The sequence below is a fragment of the Dermacentor andersoni genome, chromosome 1 (assembly GCF_023375885.2).
Source record: "Dermacentor andersoni chromosome 1, qqDerAnde1_hic_scaffold, whole genome shotgun sequence".
Classification (NCBI taxonomy): domain Eukaryota; kingdom Metazoa; phylum Arthropoda; class Arachnida; order Ixodida; family Ixodidae; genus Dermacentor; species Dermacentor andersoni.
The window spans coordinates 375,303,707-375,320,560 of NC_092814.1; the positions used below are offsets into that span (position 1 = coordinate 375,303,707).

The 16,854-nt window shown below is 45.6% G+C and overlaps 1 protein-coding gene across 1 annotated transcript in view; it reads left to right on the forward strand.

Moving 5' to 3' along the window:
* Positions 1 to 7,567: 7,567 nt before the first annotated feature.
* The window catches only part of LOC126518570 (dermonecrotic toxin StSicTox-betaIC1-like), a 66,758-nt gene continuing 57,471 nt past the window's right edge, over positions 7,568 to 16,854 (forward strand). The window contains exons 1-2 of the mRNA XM_072289894.1: positions 7,568 to 7,801; positions 15,011 to 15,251. Of these exons, the coding sequence (XP_072145995.1) occupies positions 7,568 to 7,801; positions 15,011 to 15,251 (475 nt within the window). The remainder of the gene's footprint in view (positions 7,802 to 15,010; positions 15,252 to 16,854) is intronic.

Sequence of the window (16,854 nt, forward strand, 5' to 3'; positions counted from 1 at the left end):
CACGGCGCCCGCATTTCGATGAGGGCGAAATGCGAAAACACCCGTGTACTTAGATTTAGGTGCACGCTAAAGAAGCCCAGGTGGTTAAAATTTTCGGAGTCCTCCACTACGGCGTGCCTCATAATCAGACAGTGGTTTTGGCACGTAAAACCCCATAATTTAATTTTTAGGTTGTACTCTTTGTTTGGGGTGCTTTCCAGGACACCCTAAAATGCCTTTACATAGACACCCTTGTTGTAGGATGTGCAAAAAAGGCACTTTAGAAAAACGGTGCTAATTCACACCTTCAGGGTGTCATCTCTGCAACAAGCTTGCTTACATCCTTTTCGGTGTAAAAAGTTTATTGTGTAAGGTCACCCCCGATACATTTCACTAGCTTAGCCGCAGTGCTAGGACAGACGTGGTAGTTCGGGTGCTCGCCAAAGCTTTGATTTCTTCGTGGGTGTTCGGGCGTAGCCGAAGCACATAGCCCTTAGCGGAGTTGTCGGAGAGGTTTGTTGAGATGGGCAACAAGACTGGTGAAACAATATAATTAAATGTGAAAGCTTGGGCGTGGCGCAGTAATGTTTCTGCGTAAGCCTTGCGCTGGAACTCCATTGGCAGAGGCGGTTTGTCGCTGCTTGAAGGAGATGCTTCAAGCGCTTACTGTACTTCGTGGCGTAGGACGTTAGGGAGGAGGCTGACTGGAGGTGACGACGTACAGTGTTGCTTCTGTAGCTTATCGTGAACCACTGAGCGAATAAGCTTGCGAAGGAAGGCTACGTCGCACCCGAAGCCTACCGGTATATCCGGAGTGAAGGCGGCATTGCATTTCATGTTGTACACGTTGGACAGCTGCTGAAGTTTGTTCTTAGTGGTGGCTTCCGTAGGGGACTCCGCAACAGACTTCGGTGGATTCCCAACGTGAGCGCCAAAGAGCCGTTTCTTTAACGCCTTTGATCAGATGACGCACCTTCTCAACGCTGAATAATGCCTTGATCTTGTTTGTTCTTAAACGCCTAGGTTAAGAGCGGTTGAGTGTTCTTGTATAACGCAAAAAAATTAGCGTTTCTCACTACATTTTTTTCAGAAAATGAAGCTTCTTCACAGTAAAAAAGAAGCTGGTGCGATAACTTGCCTGAAAATAAATTGCCTTTTGTCGGCCGTGTTCACCGTAAGTATTAGAATTTTTATACGGAGAAGCACTTGCCTTTTTCTGCTTTTGTATTGCTGACAGCTTTAATGCATAATGATGTCTTTGCACTGTTGCTGCAGCCATAGTATTATTGATGTTAATAATATTTTTGTATAGTTACTCTTTCGTCGTGCTGTGTATACTTGTCTTACTATGTACTACGATGACGTTGCTATGTTAGGACTTTTGGGCCCCGCCAAGCAACTGCCATACATTTTATCCCAAAATTACTGTGCAGTTAACGTTTGCTGCAAAATAAAGGTTGATTTTTTTTTATTTCTTTAATATTATATGCTTTGTCATAACAGACCCATTCAGCGATACCTGCGGACCCTTTGACTCTTGAATCATTTTTACATTGCCTTACACCAATGCCCTAGTTTGTGACACACGTTGCAGACTGTATGATACTCTTATATGAGCAACGTTCCACAAAGCACAAGTATTCAAGGTGATGTATGGAACAGCACTTGCGTGTGGTGAAGTTTGAAAAAGTACAGCTCTGTGGTTACTCTGCATCTTTTGCGAACCTTTGCTTCAGTTCTTCTTAACCTGTTATTCGACAGGCGAACCAGCCTCAAGAAAAATGAAGCCGCAGGGTGAACGACATCATTTTCCTAAGGCCTAGTTCGAAAAAAGCAATCTTTCAAAAAATCCACATTCAAGTGATTCCAAGCCTTCCGCGTTGCGGACTTAAGGCACTCATTTCAAAACTAATATAGATGATCGTGGCAGAATACTTACAACGTAGTGCTCTAACAAACCGCTCACCGGCACTGCAATAGCTACGGACGGGACGCTTGCGGGTGGCACAAATTATGCGTAGCCCCCACTGCGGCGTGCCTCATTAGCCTGTTATGGTTTCGGCACATAAAACGCCAAAATTAATTTATTCGTAAAAACCATTCTCACTGTGTAACGGGCTAAGTAAGGCGCTATTGTTACGATGTGGATGGCGCGTTGGTTTAGTAATTGGTGAATGCGTCAGGTGGAGAGTGAGTATTCTTTTTATTTCTTGTAAACGGTGTCACTGTGAGTTCAGTAATTCCTAATGCTAATAATTTGGTATGGCGCGTAGTTCGTTAAAAATAAGTTTCACTGCCACGCTAACGAAAGGAAAAAAAATGTTTTAGTAAGGCGTAGAAATTGTCGCACAATTCAAGCTGTCGGACACTCGATTTGCTGCACCCGATTAGACTTTTTCGTGTACTCACACATTCCTCGCAGACACATTCATCTAACGTTTTATTGTGCTTTCCTTCACTGAACACTCTCTAATTTTTGCATAAAATAAACATGGCCACTATTACATGACACTTGTTTTTAACGCATGAACATACCTATTTCCGTGTGAAATGCTGTCAACTGCTATCTGAACGTCAAAAGATGATGCAATTAAGCGAACGTTGTTTTCTGATTGAGCCGATGTCAGAGCTGCACTATCAGATACGCCGGAGGATATCAGGTCACCATTTAGTGTTTTATCTTCAAAATCTTTTAGGTGCGTGTGCAGCCCAGCGCGCCCCTCCCGAACATCGTCAGGCACTACTTGTCGCCGGTCATTAGGTGGCGTTTGGTCAAGAGAATTTACGCGTCTCTGAACTGCAAGTACCGTAGTTTTGGTGTATAACACCTTTGTACAAGACGCATCCCCTACTTCGCAAGACTTTACAACAAAAAATTTGTGCATAAGGCCCACCTGTGTATAAGACGCACCTATTTTACTTTCCTCGGCATGTTGAAACGTGATTACGTACACGTAATGTCGCATTCTTCGTTTTCATGACACTAAATTTCCGTAAACAAATCTTTCACGAGCAGCGAATTCTCCAACGCTCTTCCTAGGCGCAGGAAACTGATATTTATTACATTTCAGTCTAAGTCGTGGAATCCCTTATTCGCTAACACACTGCCAAAATGTTCAGTCACTTCGTCAGGCAGAATCTATCGGTTGCAGTCCCAGCCTCTGAAAAGCTTGTACGCGACTGTGTTAGCATCTTGAGGCACGTCGCTGATGTTTCCTCTCTGTCGCGGAGTGCTCTGCACGAACACGAACAACGATCACATCATGTGTCATGCCTGAAACCGCTGCTGAAACGCTTACAAAATCGAAATGGCGACAACAAGCCGGATGCACTGCGACTACTACGGCACTGCTGATATACAGCCTTCGTTATATTCTTCATGATGATGATAGCCATGTGGCAGTTTGTCAAACCGGCACATGTCCGGTGCCACAAGGTAACAATAAAAAACTGCGGTGCATCTTTCTTATTAATTGCGTCAGTAGCATGAGTTTAACGTCTTATTAAAAAAACTACGCTATAACAGCAACCTACTACGCGTCAGCTTCAATCACGGAGGCGCGTCTATCACGGTGGCCACGGTAGCGGCCTTTACAGCCTAGGTTACGGTAGTCGCGTTGACTACACGGTTAGCTCTCGGAACTGGCATCTGTCGTCATGGTCGCTCCACTGTTAAAACAGGATTTGATTTCTTTCAGAATGCTTCCACGCACGGTCTAGTGTATAGTGAAACAATACGGGCGCATTGATAGCACCAACATGTAGTGTTTGCGAAGGAAGGCACCGAGCGCCGTCGGTGGCTGCTAAGGAACGACGCACACGCTAGTTTCACACAACACCCCACTTACCACTCAGCTGCAGCGGTGGTGTTTATATATCTACAGTGGGGCGCCCCTTGGGGCCATCCAAGCGGAGAAAGCACTAAAATATAATATACAACATTCTTAGCCTTAACACATTAGCATGTTAGCAGAAATACTAAGCTATACATAGTCGTACGTATACGTGCCATGGACGACGGCGCTCTCGTTGAGGTTGTGCCGATTGCTGTGGTGGTCGACGTCGGGACGTGAGGGACAACGATCGTTGGAGTGACTCGGGTGACGCCACTTGTTGCCGAGGCTGCGCATCTTGGGTTTATCGAGATTCCAGCAGACTTGAATGCGAGTGTGTGAGTGACGCTGTGAGAGATTGTGGTATCGGAATAGGGTATGAATAATTCTCCCATTCTAGCAACTGTTTTGTGGGGCCCTTCAGTGTGCTCTTGGGAAGCTTTGAGGCATGCCAGCAGGTGCTGTCGTTCAGACGATAATCGTTTTGGGCTGCCTTGGAATAAATAATCCTGAGGTGTGAATAATAGGAGGACCTTTTTACTTGTTCTTTCCGATGAACATGGATTTGGTCGCCAGGTTGAAGGAACTGTGGTAGGCAGGACGTCTTCGATTGGTGTCCTCTTGCATTCTTGCGCTGATAGCGTTAAACACGTTGTCCAAGTTCTTGGTATGGGTTCTTGTGAAAAATGTGCATGAAGAAGCCTACAATGTGGTAATGTGTTAGAGCTTTACGAACCCGTAACAAATAAAACGGAGAAAAGTTTGTTGCGGTATGAGGAATGGTTCGGTATATTGCGACGCAGTCGAGAACTGGCTTTTTTAGGCACTTCGTTCTTGAAGAGCACACTGAATGAAGGACTTGAGAAAGCGGTTAAACCGCTCAACCTGTCCATTAGACTGGGAAAAATAAAGTCAGGACCGGATGTCCTTGGTTCCCTCTCTAGTGAGCTATGTTTCGAGTTCAACAGAGGTGAACTGGGTGCCATTGTCAGTTACGGCTTCCTCAGGCACTCCCTCTCTAGGAAACACGGAGGCCAGGAAACCGATTACAGATTGACTAGTTACGCATGGTGTGCAAATCACCTGAGACCACTTAGAATAGTAGTCTACCATGACTATGACATACCGGTAGTCTTGAGGGGCTCAATGACTACAGCTGCCTTCACCCAAGGTCCGAGAGGATATTCGGTCGGCTCCATGGGTCCCTGTCGAATCTTCGCCGGCTTATCAGCACTATTTCAAATTTGACAGTCGCTTACGTGCTGCTCGACATGATTGCGGAAAGCTGGCCACCAATAGGTGCTGCGAACTAGGTCATGTATCCTGACGATACCTGGGTGCTCCGCAAGCCAAGTACAAGAACTTGCTTCTGTAGGTGGCTGGGATGGACAACTTGGTCTCCTCTTAGTAGGATACTATCCACCACACATAGTTAGTTCAGGACCTCGTAGTATGGATGCAGCTCTCTAGAAGGTTGCTTCTTTGGAGGCCAGCTATTCATGGTGTGGTCCATAACGTGTATCAGCAGTGTGTTACAGGCCATGGCCCTTGTACTTCAGTATTAGATACCATGGTCTGAACCTGGGCCACTACTTCTTTCTCAAAAGCAAAGGAAGGTTCGGAGGTATCAGTGGGGTCGCGAGAGAGGCAATCTGCGACTTTATTCTGCTCCCTTTTGCGATACTGTACGGTAAAATGTGTAAGTGAGAAGACGAGCTGTCACCCGACCTATTCTTAGTGGTTTCCTCCCAGAGCCCTTCTCATGCAAGACTGCAGTCAGTGCCTGGTGATCAGTGATCAGCGTGAACTTTCTTCCCCAGCAGTAGACATGCTACTTTTCACTGCCCATAGGCAAGCCAGAGCTCCTTCTTCGCTAGTGGAGTATCTGCGCTCAGCTGAAGAGAGAGAGCAAAATGCAGTTTGAATAGCTGAAGTGTTTTCCCTATTGACATTTTGCAAGGCTACGCCAGGCCCGTAATCGGAGACGTCTGTGAGTACCGCTATAGGAAGGGTTGGGTCAAACAGCGATAAAATGGGTGCATCACGAAGATACTCTTTCACCATCTGGAAACTGTTCTCAGCGGCCACATCCCAGTTGAATTAAACATATTTACACAGCAGATCACGAAGTGGTTCAACTACATGGGCCATGTGTGGCACAAACAAGAAGTAATATTAAGTCAAACTGAGGAAAGAGCGCAGTTGGGTCGGAGTGGACGGGTGTGTAAAATATGTAATACTACTCAATGTTCTACACGAGAGGCAATATGCTCTGAGCGGAAACCTTGTGTCCGATAAAGGACAGTTCTTGGACATCAAAGACGCACTTGTCATTCAGTTTTAAGCTCAAAAAGAAATCCGTGTGATGACTTTACATCGACCTCGTCGATGTAAAACTTGGCACTGGAACAGCGCCTGAGAGAATTTGATGCATGAGTTGTTGGAACACAGAAGGAGCGAAAGTGAGCCCAAAACATACCCGCTTTAAATAAAAAAATGTATTCGTGCGTTATAAATATTGTTAAATCGCTGCTATCTTCATGTAGTGTTGGGTCTTGGTAAGCCGAGCCGAGATGTAACTTTGATAGCCATCTACCACCTTGCAGAGAGTGCATCAAGTCTCCTGCGTGAAGTAACGGGAAGCCTACAATTTCATTGGCCAGATTAGGTGCGTGTTTATATCCACACGCATTTGGATGGCTCGGTTCTGTTTCTGAACAATGGGGGACATCCATTCCGATGACCATACACGTTCTATGACGTCTTATCGTAGTAAGTTCTATATTTCATGTTTGACTAGTTCTCGCAATGTGAGAGGGAGCCTCCTGAGCTTGACCTTGTGGTGGAACTGCAGAACGTCTCTGAACCTGATGGGTGACACCGTGTACGAGACGAGAGCAAGGAGTTAACAGGTGTTCAAAACGTTGAACCTAGCTGGTAGATGGCCCACCATACCCGATGTGGTGGATTTTTGCGACCTGTTAGATGGCACAGCTGCCGACCCACTGAGAACGTTGGGCAGGGGCGACGCGCTCGAAGGACACCAGGAATTTACCGGGACTGGCTGGGTGGTGGTTCCACAGCACTGAAGGCTGTCGCCTGTGAGGGTCATGTTCAATTGGTGGGTTACATCAGCACAGAGAAGTGATCGTCCATTTTTACAACGTAGAACAGTCTCAGCAGTGTGATTTGTGGATGTTACCAGAGCTTGAAAACACGCGAGAACTGGAACGATTGTCCATGAATAGTGTTTCACCATTTCTGGGGGAGCTACTAATCTGGAATCAGACACCTGAGGCTCGACAAGGTTCCGCGTGAACAAGTCTTTAGACAGAATGGAAACCGAGGAGCCGGTGTCCACAAATAGGGATCAATGATTTCCGTTCACCTGAACATGGGCGTAAAATCCGAGATTCCAGGACAACCGGTTATGGCTAGTCGTCCGACAGGGCCATCGACTGGACACGCACTGAACGACGAGGTCTAAAGTGCCTGGGTGACCTGGCGGCTTGCTGGCGCCATGTCGCTGGTGACCTGTCGGAAGTGTCGGAAGCGCTACTGCGATGTCGGATTTGCTCCTACGACACACCGCGCCGTAGTACCATCCCCTCTTGGAACACTGGTAGCAAACCTTGCTACCAGTTTGCTGGTAAGGTTTGGTAAGGTAAGTTTGCTGGTAGCAAGGTTTGCTGGTAGCAAACCTTGCTAGTTCTGAGTAGTAGCATGCTGATAGCCACATCTCGGGCAGCCAATTTATGAATGAGGTGGACGGCTCTGATGCCGGCGGATCGACGAACGTCCAGACAGTTGACGAGGGCGGGCTCGGTAGAAAGCGTGAAAACCTGCAGCAAAGGACGGTGGTGGCCCGGACTTGGATGCAGCGATGTGTTAAGCTGTACGAGCGCTTCGGGCTCGTATTCCTGGAGGTCACGCTGGAAGCGCTCAGCATCTTTGATGACCTTCACGGCCTTCTCGAACGCAAGTGTGGGGTCTTGAACTAAAACGTTTGCGTAGTCGCCTAGGTGTCAATCTAATGAGTAAATGGAGAAGCAGCTGGTCCTTCAGGTCCCCAAAATCGCACTGGTTTGCGTTGTCTTGCAATTCGAAGAGACAAGCGTGGCGCAATGTCTCGCCTTGCATCTCGTTCTTAAATGAGAGTCGTGCTGTAGGTGCTATATCTGGAGGGCTGAACTTGGGAGTTAGCGTTTTCAGCGATACGGAGTAAACGTCCTTGGCCGACCCCGGCATTTCCGATGCCGCGGTGAGCGCAACCGGTGCTTGCCTCTGACCTTAGGTCCCAAGAAGTGTTTTCAACAATGCGGCTTTGCGTGCCGTGGAAAAAGCTTTGCCGCCAGTGGTGAGCAAATGTGTTTCAATATTCAAGACACCGAGTCCACGGTACTACTGGTGTTCCCGGTCGGTTCCAAAACAAGGGGGCTTTCCTATCAGACCGATCCCGTCGATGCTGTTTGGCTGTGCGTTTTCTACACCACGAGACATTTTGCTGAGGTTCCTGGGGGCGGCGGCTGGCGATGCGCGATGCGATCAGCGGCGATTCCCAAAGGGCGAGGCGCTGCTTCGGCAGGCTTTGTTGATTGTGATGAAAACGGGCCGAACGGGTGTCGCCGCAGCTGGTGTCGCCGATGAGCTGCTTCATGGCTGCTGGCTGCAGTTGATGAGCGGCGGAAAGTGGAAGGCAGTTAGGACACATGTCGACTGCACCATTGTAGTGTTTGCGAAGGGAGGCATCGGGCCCCGTCGGTGGCCCCGAAAGAACGGCACATACACTGGTTCCACACTACGCACAACTTACACCTCATCTATAGCGAGGGTGATTATGCATATACATTGGGGCACCTCCTGGGGTGACCCAACAATGCAAAGTAGTAAAGTATAATATGCAACACAACAACGTTGGTTTTATGGGTATTATGCACATGTAAGGCCCACCTTGCAAAGGACACACTGAGGAAAATTATAAACAAGCACGTCTTACACGACTTATAGATGATACAAGCTACAGCTTATTCCAACATAGTCGAACTCGATTGCATTTTGTAAAACACCATTGCAGTTCCATAAGGACATTGTCGCGCACATCTACTTGTGAGTGATAATCAATTTCACTACTCTAGCTAGCTCATCAAAAGCTAGGCAATATTAGATAAGACACCAGCTAGGCAACAGTTGCAGTTCCATAAGGACATTATCGCACACATTTACTTGTGAGCGATAATTTATGTAACTCCTCTAGCTAGCTCATCAGTATGCTAGGCAATCTTATTATGGGAATTCTGAATTATTTCGACGTATCCGCACATGAGTAAAACTTTTACAGCACGCGCACAGATTTGGGAACAGTAAGGTAAATAATAGTGGCGCACGGCACGAGCAACAGAAACAAGTTTTGTTTTATTTGCTATATTTTCTCTTCTATTCACAACAACGAAGTCTACTGACCTGGATATGAAGAAGAAACAGGTTTATAGTCGACTGCAATTCTGTCGCTCGACTATCGCGACTGAAAGTGCTCGGATCACTGGCTCGCACGGCGATCGCTGCTTAACTATACTCGGAGTTAATGCTACCGCTGTTGGTGGGCTCCGAATATCAAATGGAGATCAGAACGAAGATCGCTGAAAATTAGGACAATCGCTGCATCAGACGCCGCGCGAGATCTGCTCCACAGTTGGAGTACTCAGCTACAGAGACGTTGTCTTCCCGCGCAATTCACCTGTTTGCTCCGGGGATACAGTGAGACAGTGGGAAACCACGGCACACTTCTAAGTTATCATCTTCATCATAACTATCATTATCCGTCTATTTTATCTCCTCTGGAGGACAGAGGCCTGTTCCTGCGATCTCCAATTGCCCGTCTTGGGCTAGCTAATTCCAACTTGCGCCTGCAAATGTCCTAATTTCATCACAGCTCCTAATTTTTTGCCATCCTGGACTGCGCTTCCTTTCCCTTAGCACCCACACTTTAACTATAATGGTCTACCGGTTATCTACCCTTCGCATTGCATGGCCTGTAGAGCTCCATTTTTTTTCTTGATGTCAACTAGAATATTCTCTATCCCGGTTTTCCCGCTAACTGACACCGCTGTCTTTCTGCCTCTTAGCGTCACGCTTTAGATTTTGAAGCGAAGCTTTCTTTGCCTGTTCTTTCGACTTTCCCACTACTGCTACTTGCTGCTTCTGCTGGCGCTGCTGCTGCCGCCGCTGCCACTGCCTCTGCTGCTGCTGCCGCTACTGCTACCGCTACCGGTGGCACTGCTGCCGCTGCTGGTGCCGCTGCTCCCGCTAACGCTGCTGCTGTCACTGCTGCTGCCACCGCTGCCGCCGCTTCCTCCACCGCTGCTGCTGCCACTGCTGCCGCTGCTAACTGCTGTCATGCGAACCCACCCGACCACTCGATTCGTAGTCCAATGTGCTGCTATGCACACCACGTCGGGGATGGCTCAAAGCGGGGCAGGGAGGAAAGGAAACGCGACAAACTAATTTATTAAGTAAGTAAGTTCTTTATTTCCCATAAACAACATACAGTTGAATATTGACAGGTCTTGAGAAAAAAAGCTGGGTCAGCAGCTTGACTAAGTTCCAAAACCCGTTTTATGGTAGCAGCAGGGGGAACAACAGTGCATGAGGAATGGTAAATCTAAAGCCTATTCAAACAAACTTCCTCAGACATCATGAAATCTTTCGGAAAGACCATGGTGATGCTGTCGCCTTGTCTAGAGGTGTAGCATTAGTTGTAGGTAACTATGTCGCTTGCCAGAATATATCTCTCTCCAGACACCACTCGAGGCGGTGTCTGTGCGAGCGATACTTTTCGACAACTTGATATCCATTAGTTGCATTTACAAACCACTTTATTACGAACTCAGCAAAATAGAATTATACCTGCTAATTGACGAGCTCCCAGAACGATACATTATCGCTGGTGAATTTGATGCTCCCAGCAGTCTGTGGAGATGTTCCCCGCGTGAGGCAACGGGTCGTCCTAGGAAACTTCCTAGTAACCTTTGGTGCGTGCCTCTTTAAAAACTTTAAGTGACACAATGCATGTTCTTAGATTTAACGACTGGTGAAGCAGTCCTCCGTTTTATAGAACGGAATGTCGTCAAGAACCCATTTGATCGGTGACCACTTTCCTGTAACACTGAATCCACTACAACAAAACGACAGTCTACCCCATGCCCCCCGTAGGAAAATAATATCCGGTAACTGGGCACGTTCTAAAGAGTCGAAGTGCTTAACACAAGATTTTATCAGCTGTTTTAGTATTGATGTCGTAGTAGCGCATTTTAGTGGTTTTATAACCTACGCACCTGAAAAATTAATTTCGCAAACAAGGGTCTTTCATGTAAAAAACGGGTCACCTGGTGGAAGGAGGAGTGCAGTCTGGCACGACAGGAACAAATCAAAGCGTGGGTCGTACTGCGTCGTTTCCACAATAAATTTAAGTATATCAAATCACAGCGAAGGCGGAGCAGACGATCGGCAAGGAGGGCAAGCTGGGAGAGGTTTCTCTGCTGCATAACATCTTACACAAAGGAGTCCAAAATATGGAACATCCTCAGAAGGCTAAAGAGGTAGCAAATCCATGCATTACCCCTGGTCAATGATCGAGGAAAGAAGACGAGGCCAAAGTCTTGTCTTCTCTCCAAAACACTTGCGCATATCCACTATGGGGGATTGGCTAAGAAGCAGGCGGTTTCCGTTATGTTTAGACTTAAAACTAGATCTGAATAGTAGAGTGTGGCACTCAAGAAATGTAATTTAGAAGTTTAATGAAACCATTGTTAAGAATTTTGATAAAGGAAGGTAGCATAAAGAAATGCAATAATAGAAATATTTGATGATTTTAGAAATTCAGCAAGATAGTCTTTTTGTCTATCAAATAAAATTGTCAACTACAAGAAAAGCATTCCTGTGGCTGAATCCCAGTGAAGTCACCCCAAAAGTAAGAATGGTTGGCGAGGCCAGCGATAGCCCAAGTTTTCTAAATGCTTTCTAAGAGGTTTCTTTCTCTAGAAAAGCGGCAGTATGAGAGAAAGTAATAATTGATAACTTCAGGTGCATTGCAAAAATAACATAGAGGGGACATAGCGAGACCAGACCTGTGGAATTGAAAATTCAGAGGCGGTATACGATACGAGTTTATTTTATTGTGCATATGCTGACGTGCAGATAGGATTCAAGTCGTGTAACCTCTCCATCTGAGAGTAACATGTTCAGCTAGGCCTGAACAAAGTGTCAAAATGGGCCAATGCGAATGTATTTAAGCTAAATCCCCAAAAGATCCCTTGCGTCTTGTTTACAGGAAAGATATGCCTGGTCCCAGAGCCCAATATTCAACTCTATGGAAAGCGCGTAGCCATAAATACAGAACATAAATTCCTGCGTATCATACTAGAATCATGGCTTACCTTTATTTGCCACATAAAGAATATTAAAGATAAATGGTTACGAACACTGAATATCCTGAAAATCCTGTCGCACACAACATGGGGTAGTGACAGAAATTGCCTTCTATAGGGTCTCTTTCGGACTACGGTACTGTAGTTTATCAATCTGCTACACCCAGCGCCCTCAAGATGCTAGATCCTGCTAACCATCTAAGTATCCACCTCGCGACCGATTCCTTCATAACAAGTCTCATACAGCCTCTACGTAGAATCAAATTAGTGGTCTCCTGATCTACAGAGAACATGCTCTAGTTTCTTGTACTTTCTGAAAGTAAGTTTAAACGGTGAGCATTCATGCTATTTTACTATAAACAGTACAAATGTAGTACACTTTTTCACAACCTACCTTGTGTGAGAGAGCCCTTCTCACTGCGTGTAAGGAAATTCAGTGAGGGTGTGCGTGTTGCGCTCCTTACACATGAAATAATGGTTCCAACGAAGCTAGCTTCGCCATGGCACTGGCAGGAGCTAGAGTGTGGCATTTCATTTGTTGTTGAAATCAGAAAACACGCTCTAGAATCCCACATTCGTATCCACTTCATTGAACTCCAGTCGAAGTACTCTTGCTCGGAATTTTACACACACGCATCGAAGTAAGCTTGCGGCGCATCATGCGCAGCTGCTGATCCATCATTTTCGTAATCAGATGCCCTGCACCAGAAAACCACAATCTTTACTGCCGAATTCCATGCAGTGATGGCGGCTGTGACACATCTAAGGAAAGCAGCTACAAGAAATCTTAATATCCTCAGATTCCTTAAGTGTACTGAATGCTTTAAAATCATTACACAGACACACAAATCCTATAATCAACGATCTTTACGAGCTTGTATGCACAACCTATACAGGGTGTCCCAGCTAACTTTAGCCAGAGTTTAAATATATGTGATACCACGTAGCTGGACAGAGCCAAGGTAATGTCGTTTGGCGTCGCTTGGAGATACTCAGACAATTTTTTTTTTCGTTTCGCCTAATTAGATTATTATAGTTCTAATTATTTATTCTACTTCTCAAATAATATGATTAGATGAAAAGAGCCAATGAGAAAATTGTAGAGCAATATGAACAATTCCCGATACACCTTTCTGTTTGTCAATACGTGCTACATAAAAGTATTTAGAACTGAGGTTGACCAGCGCGAATAAAACAAGGAAACGAGGAAATAAACTTCCAGTTGGCAGTCAGCGCTTGTGTGTGGTATTTGTTTCCTCGTCTCCTTGTTTTATTCGTGCTGTTCAACCTCACTTCTAAATATGAACCAACTAGCCCTCATCAAGGTCTTACGAATACATAAAAGTGTTTTTCCGAGCATGAAAGAAGCCTGCAAATGCACGCGAAATTGCCGTGTGACTGGCCGCTCGAGGCATTTTGCGTGTATTCGGGGGCTAGTTTCACGCCCTGAAGAAAAATATTTATGTAGAACGTACTGAGCAACAGAAAGCTCTATTGGAAGTTTTTAATGTTGCTCCACAATTTCTTCATCTACACTTTTAATTTAATTATAATGTTTGAGAAGTTGATTGAATAATTTATTAGACTAATTATCCAATTCGGTAGAATGAAAAATATGATCTGAGTATCTCCAAGTAACGCCAAACAACATTACCTTGGTCGTGTCAAGCTACGTGGCATTCGCATATATTTGAACTGTAGCTGAAGTTAGCTGGGGCACCCTGGATACCTAACCAAAATGGGGTAATATGCTGGGTACCTGGGCAGCGGCATCAAATAGAAATCGGATAGTAGATCAAATTGCTAAAGAACGAAAGCTAACAATCTGTCCATAGTACTTGCTGCCACAGACCTGCAGCCATTTCTCCGTTAAAAGAAAGCTAAGGAGCTAGTGGCAGCACTTGTGGGATGCCGAAACTTTCAATAAGCTCCACGTAATTAAAGCGCACTTAGGAAATTGGCCGCCGCTATCAAAGTCACGACGATGTCATGTGCTCTTCTGTCGACTGAGAATAGGGCACACATATGCTACCTAGTCCTATCTCTTAACTGGTGCTGAACCTTCCAAATGTGGTAGATGTGGTGAACGGCCCTCCACGTCTTGCTGGAGTGTCGGGAAGCAGAACCACAAAGGCAAAAGTACTTTCCTCTGGCACAGCAAAAGTGTATCCTCTTCATCCCGCGCTGTTTCTTGGCGCAGAACTGTTCTTCAGCACTAAAGCAATGCTTAATTTTTAGTGATGTGTTGTACGTTATCATCCCAAAAGATGCGTAGCATGCCCTCTCTCTAGAGGGTGCTGCTGCTATATTAGTGCTGTAGGCATATTCCTCTGGGCTCTTGCACTGAAGGGTTCTGGTGAGGTGGCTCTGCTACTGGCAGCAACACATACTTATTGTATTATACAATTCATAGAATATGCTTCATGGTTATAGCTCACGTCACTTGTCATTGGCATTATTCTAGTGTCTATATATTTTACTTCATTTACAGGGAATGTTTTAGGCCTCTGTACAGCCATACTACACTTACCCTTTGTAATTTACCACTTCATAGACTGCTTCAAACCTTTTTCTTGGCGCTCTTTCGCCATCCCTCCCCTCGTGCCAATAAAAGCAATATATCATTGTCGTCATCGTTTGTTGCTCATACAAAACGTGTGTGAATAGTTAAACGTAATATTAGGAAATTGTGTTAGAAAAACAGGAATTAAAACCAAGGAATATTCTCAAGGCGAGATTGAAACTCGGTATTTTATGTTTGCTCCGTTTGTACAGGCTGCTGCATCTAGCGACCTTCGACCTTTATTCGTGTTCGGGCATATGGCGAACAGCTTGGAAGAACTGGATGACTTCATGGCACAAGGTGTGAATGCCATTGAAGCCGATGTCAGTTTCGCGTCCAATGGGACCGCACTGAAGTTCTACCACGGCCCGGGCTGTGACTGTGGCCGTTATTGCCAATACTCCACGGAAATTACAACGTACCTGTCCTACCTGAGAGACTCCGTCAATGAAGGTAAGCAAAATCAAGAAAGCGAATTTCAACAGCAAGCCCACTGTGCAAGAACGACCGGTGGTCTCAAGGCGCCGAGACACAATGTGAAGAAACCATTGCTTTCTCCCGCCATAGAGAGCATCTGTTTCGACAATCTACCCCTATGTACATTGTGTACTTTGTCCTAACAAAATGCATAGGTGACAACACCTAATAAATACGCAATTATTAATTTGTGTTTAGGAGCGAAACGAAAAATAATACAGTGTGCCCAACCATTTGTACAGCGGGCTCTAAATAGCAAGACTAGCTGTCAGTCTTCCACTTCAAGGCAAGCACCACAGTCCTATTTCGTGGTAAGGAGGAGGGAGGTGCATTAGAGAAGCTCAACTGAGCCTAACGTTCCAGGCTTTCATGCACTGACACTAGTTGACTCGATAAACCGGAAGCGAAGTTCTACAACTGCAAGGTTCAGATGTCAGTGCTATAAACAGAATTCCATGGTTCACTGCCCTGTGGTGAAAGCGAATTGTTCCAGACGTTATGCGTGCATTATTTCACGTTCTCCATCAGAAACGTTACTCATAATACGAGATCGTTTAGCAGTAATGCCTATTTACATCATTGACATCTGTGACGGCGACAGGAAATGTACAGCTGTTGCACTAAGATTGTCCGGTATATTTAAGACAGTGGCAAGGATGTACACTATCCATACGTGCTCTTCAGAGACCTGACATTTGTAGTTTTCAGGGCCCAACATCCCTGCTAGTGTTCTACACTACAACAACATCGACTTGTTGGCATCTATGAAATTATTGTAATAGATAATCTGTAAACACGCATTGACCGATTACAGACATTTGCGGACAGATGAAAGGGCTATTCTACCAAGGATGTTGTAGTATATACACTATGAGAATTGTCCGACCACATGTCCAGCCAATTGCCACATCGAGTTGAGTTCGTTTGTTCAGCGACAACGTGTCACCCGTACGTTTTTATTGGCTTGTTAGTAGTCATTTATTATCTTCTATGACTGCAGCGCAGAAACGGCTTTATTCACTGCATTATTTTCCTATAAACTGTTTTCACATTGCAGATTTGCAGACAGCCCTTATCCGTTGCTTTCCGTAAATTGGGGATTGATTGCGTAAATCAATCTGGAGACTTGACAGCTACTCGTCGGTTAAGATTTTGCTGCCTTTTTCTCTCCTTTTGCATGGCGATAGTTATCGGCATCTCCTGTCTGTGAAGGCCAATTTGCTCATCGATTCGGTGCCCGCGCGATTAACTGCAGATGCGCTCAGTTGTCCCCATCTGTTGGAACAGTCACGCGCATTACTTTTGCTTCGTTAGTTCAACCTTCTTTGTTTAGACTGACCCAGGGACCAGGAAATGCATTCAGTTCCTTGTGAGCTGGCTTGTATGCTCGAAAAAGGAGCTGCGACCGGAGAAAACGCCTGTTGCGTTAAACTTTTCCTTTTGCCTCATTACTTCCTCGAGTTATGGCTCGCCGCGATGCCGGTAGATCCTCGGAACCATATACCCGCGATATGGGTTAGATAAGGTGGAAAATAAAATCATGCGAAACAGCGTCCATCATCAATCCCTGCAGTAATCG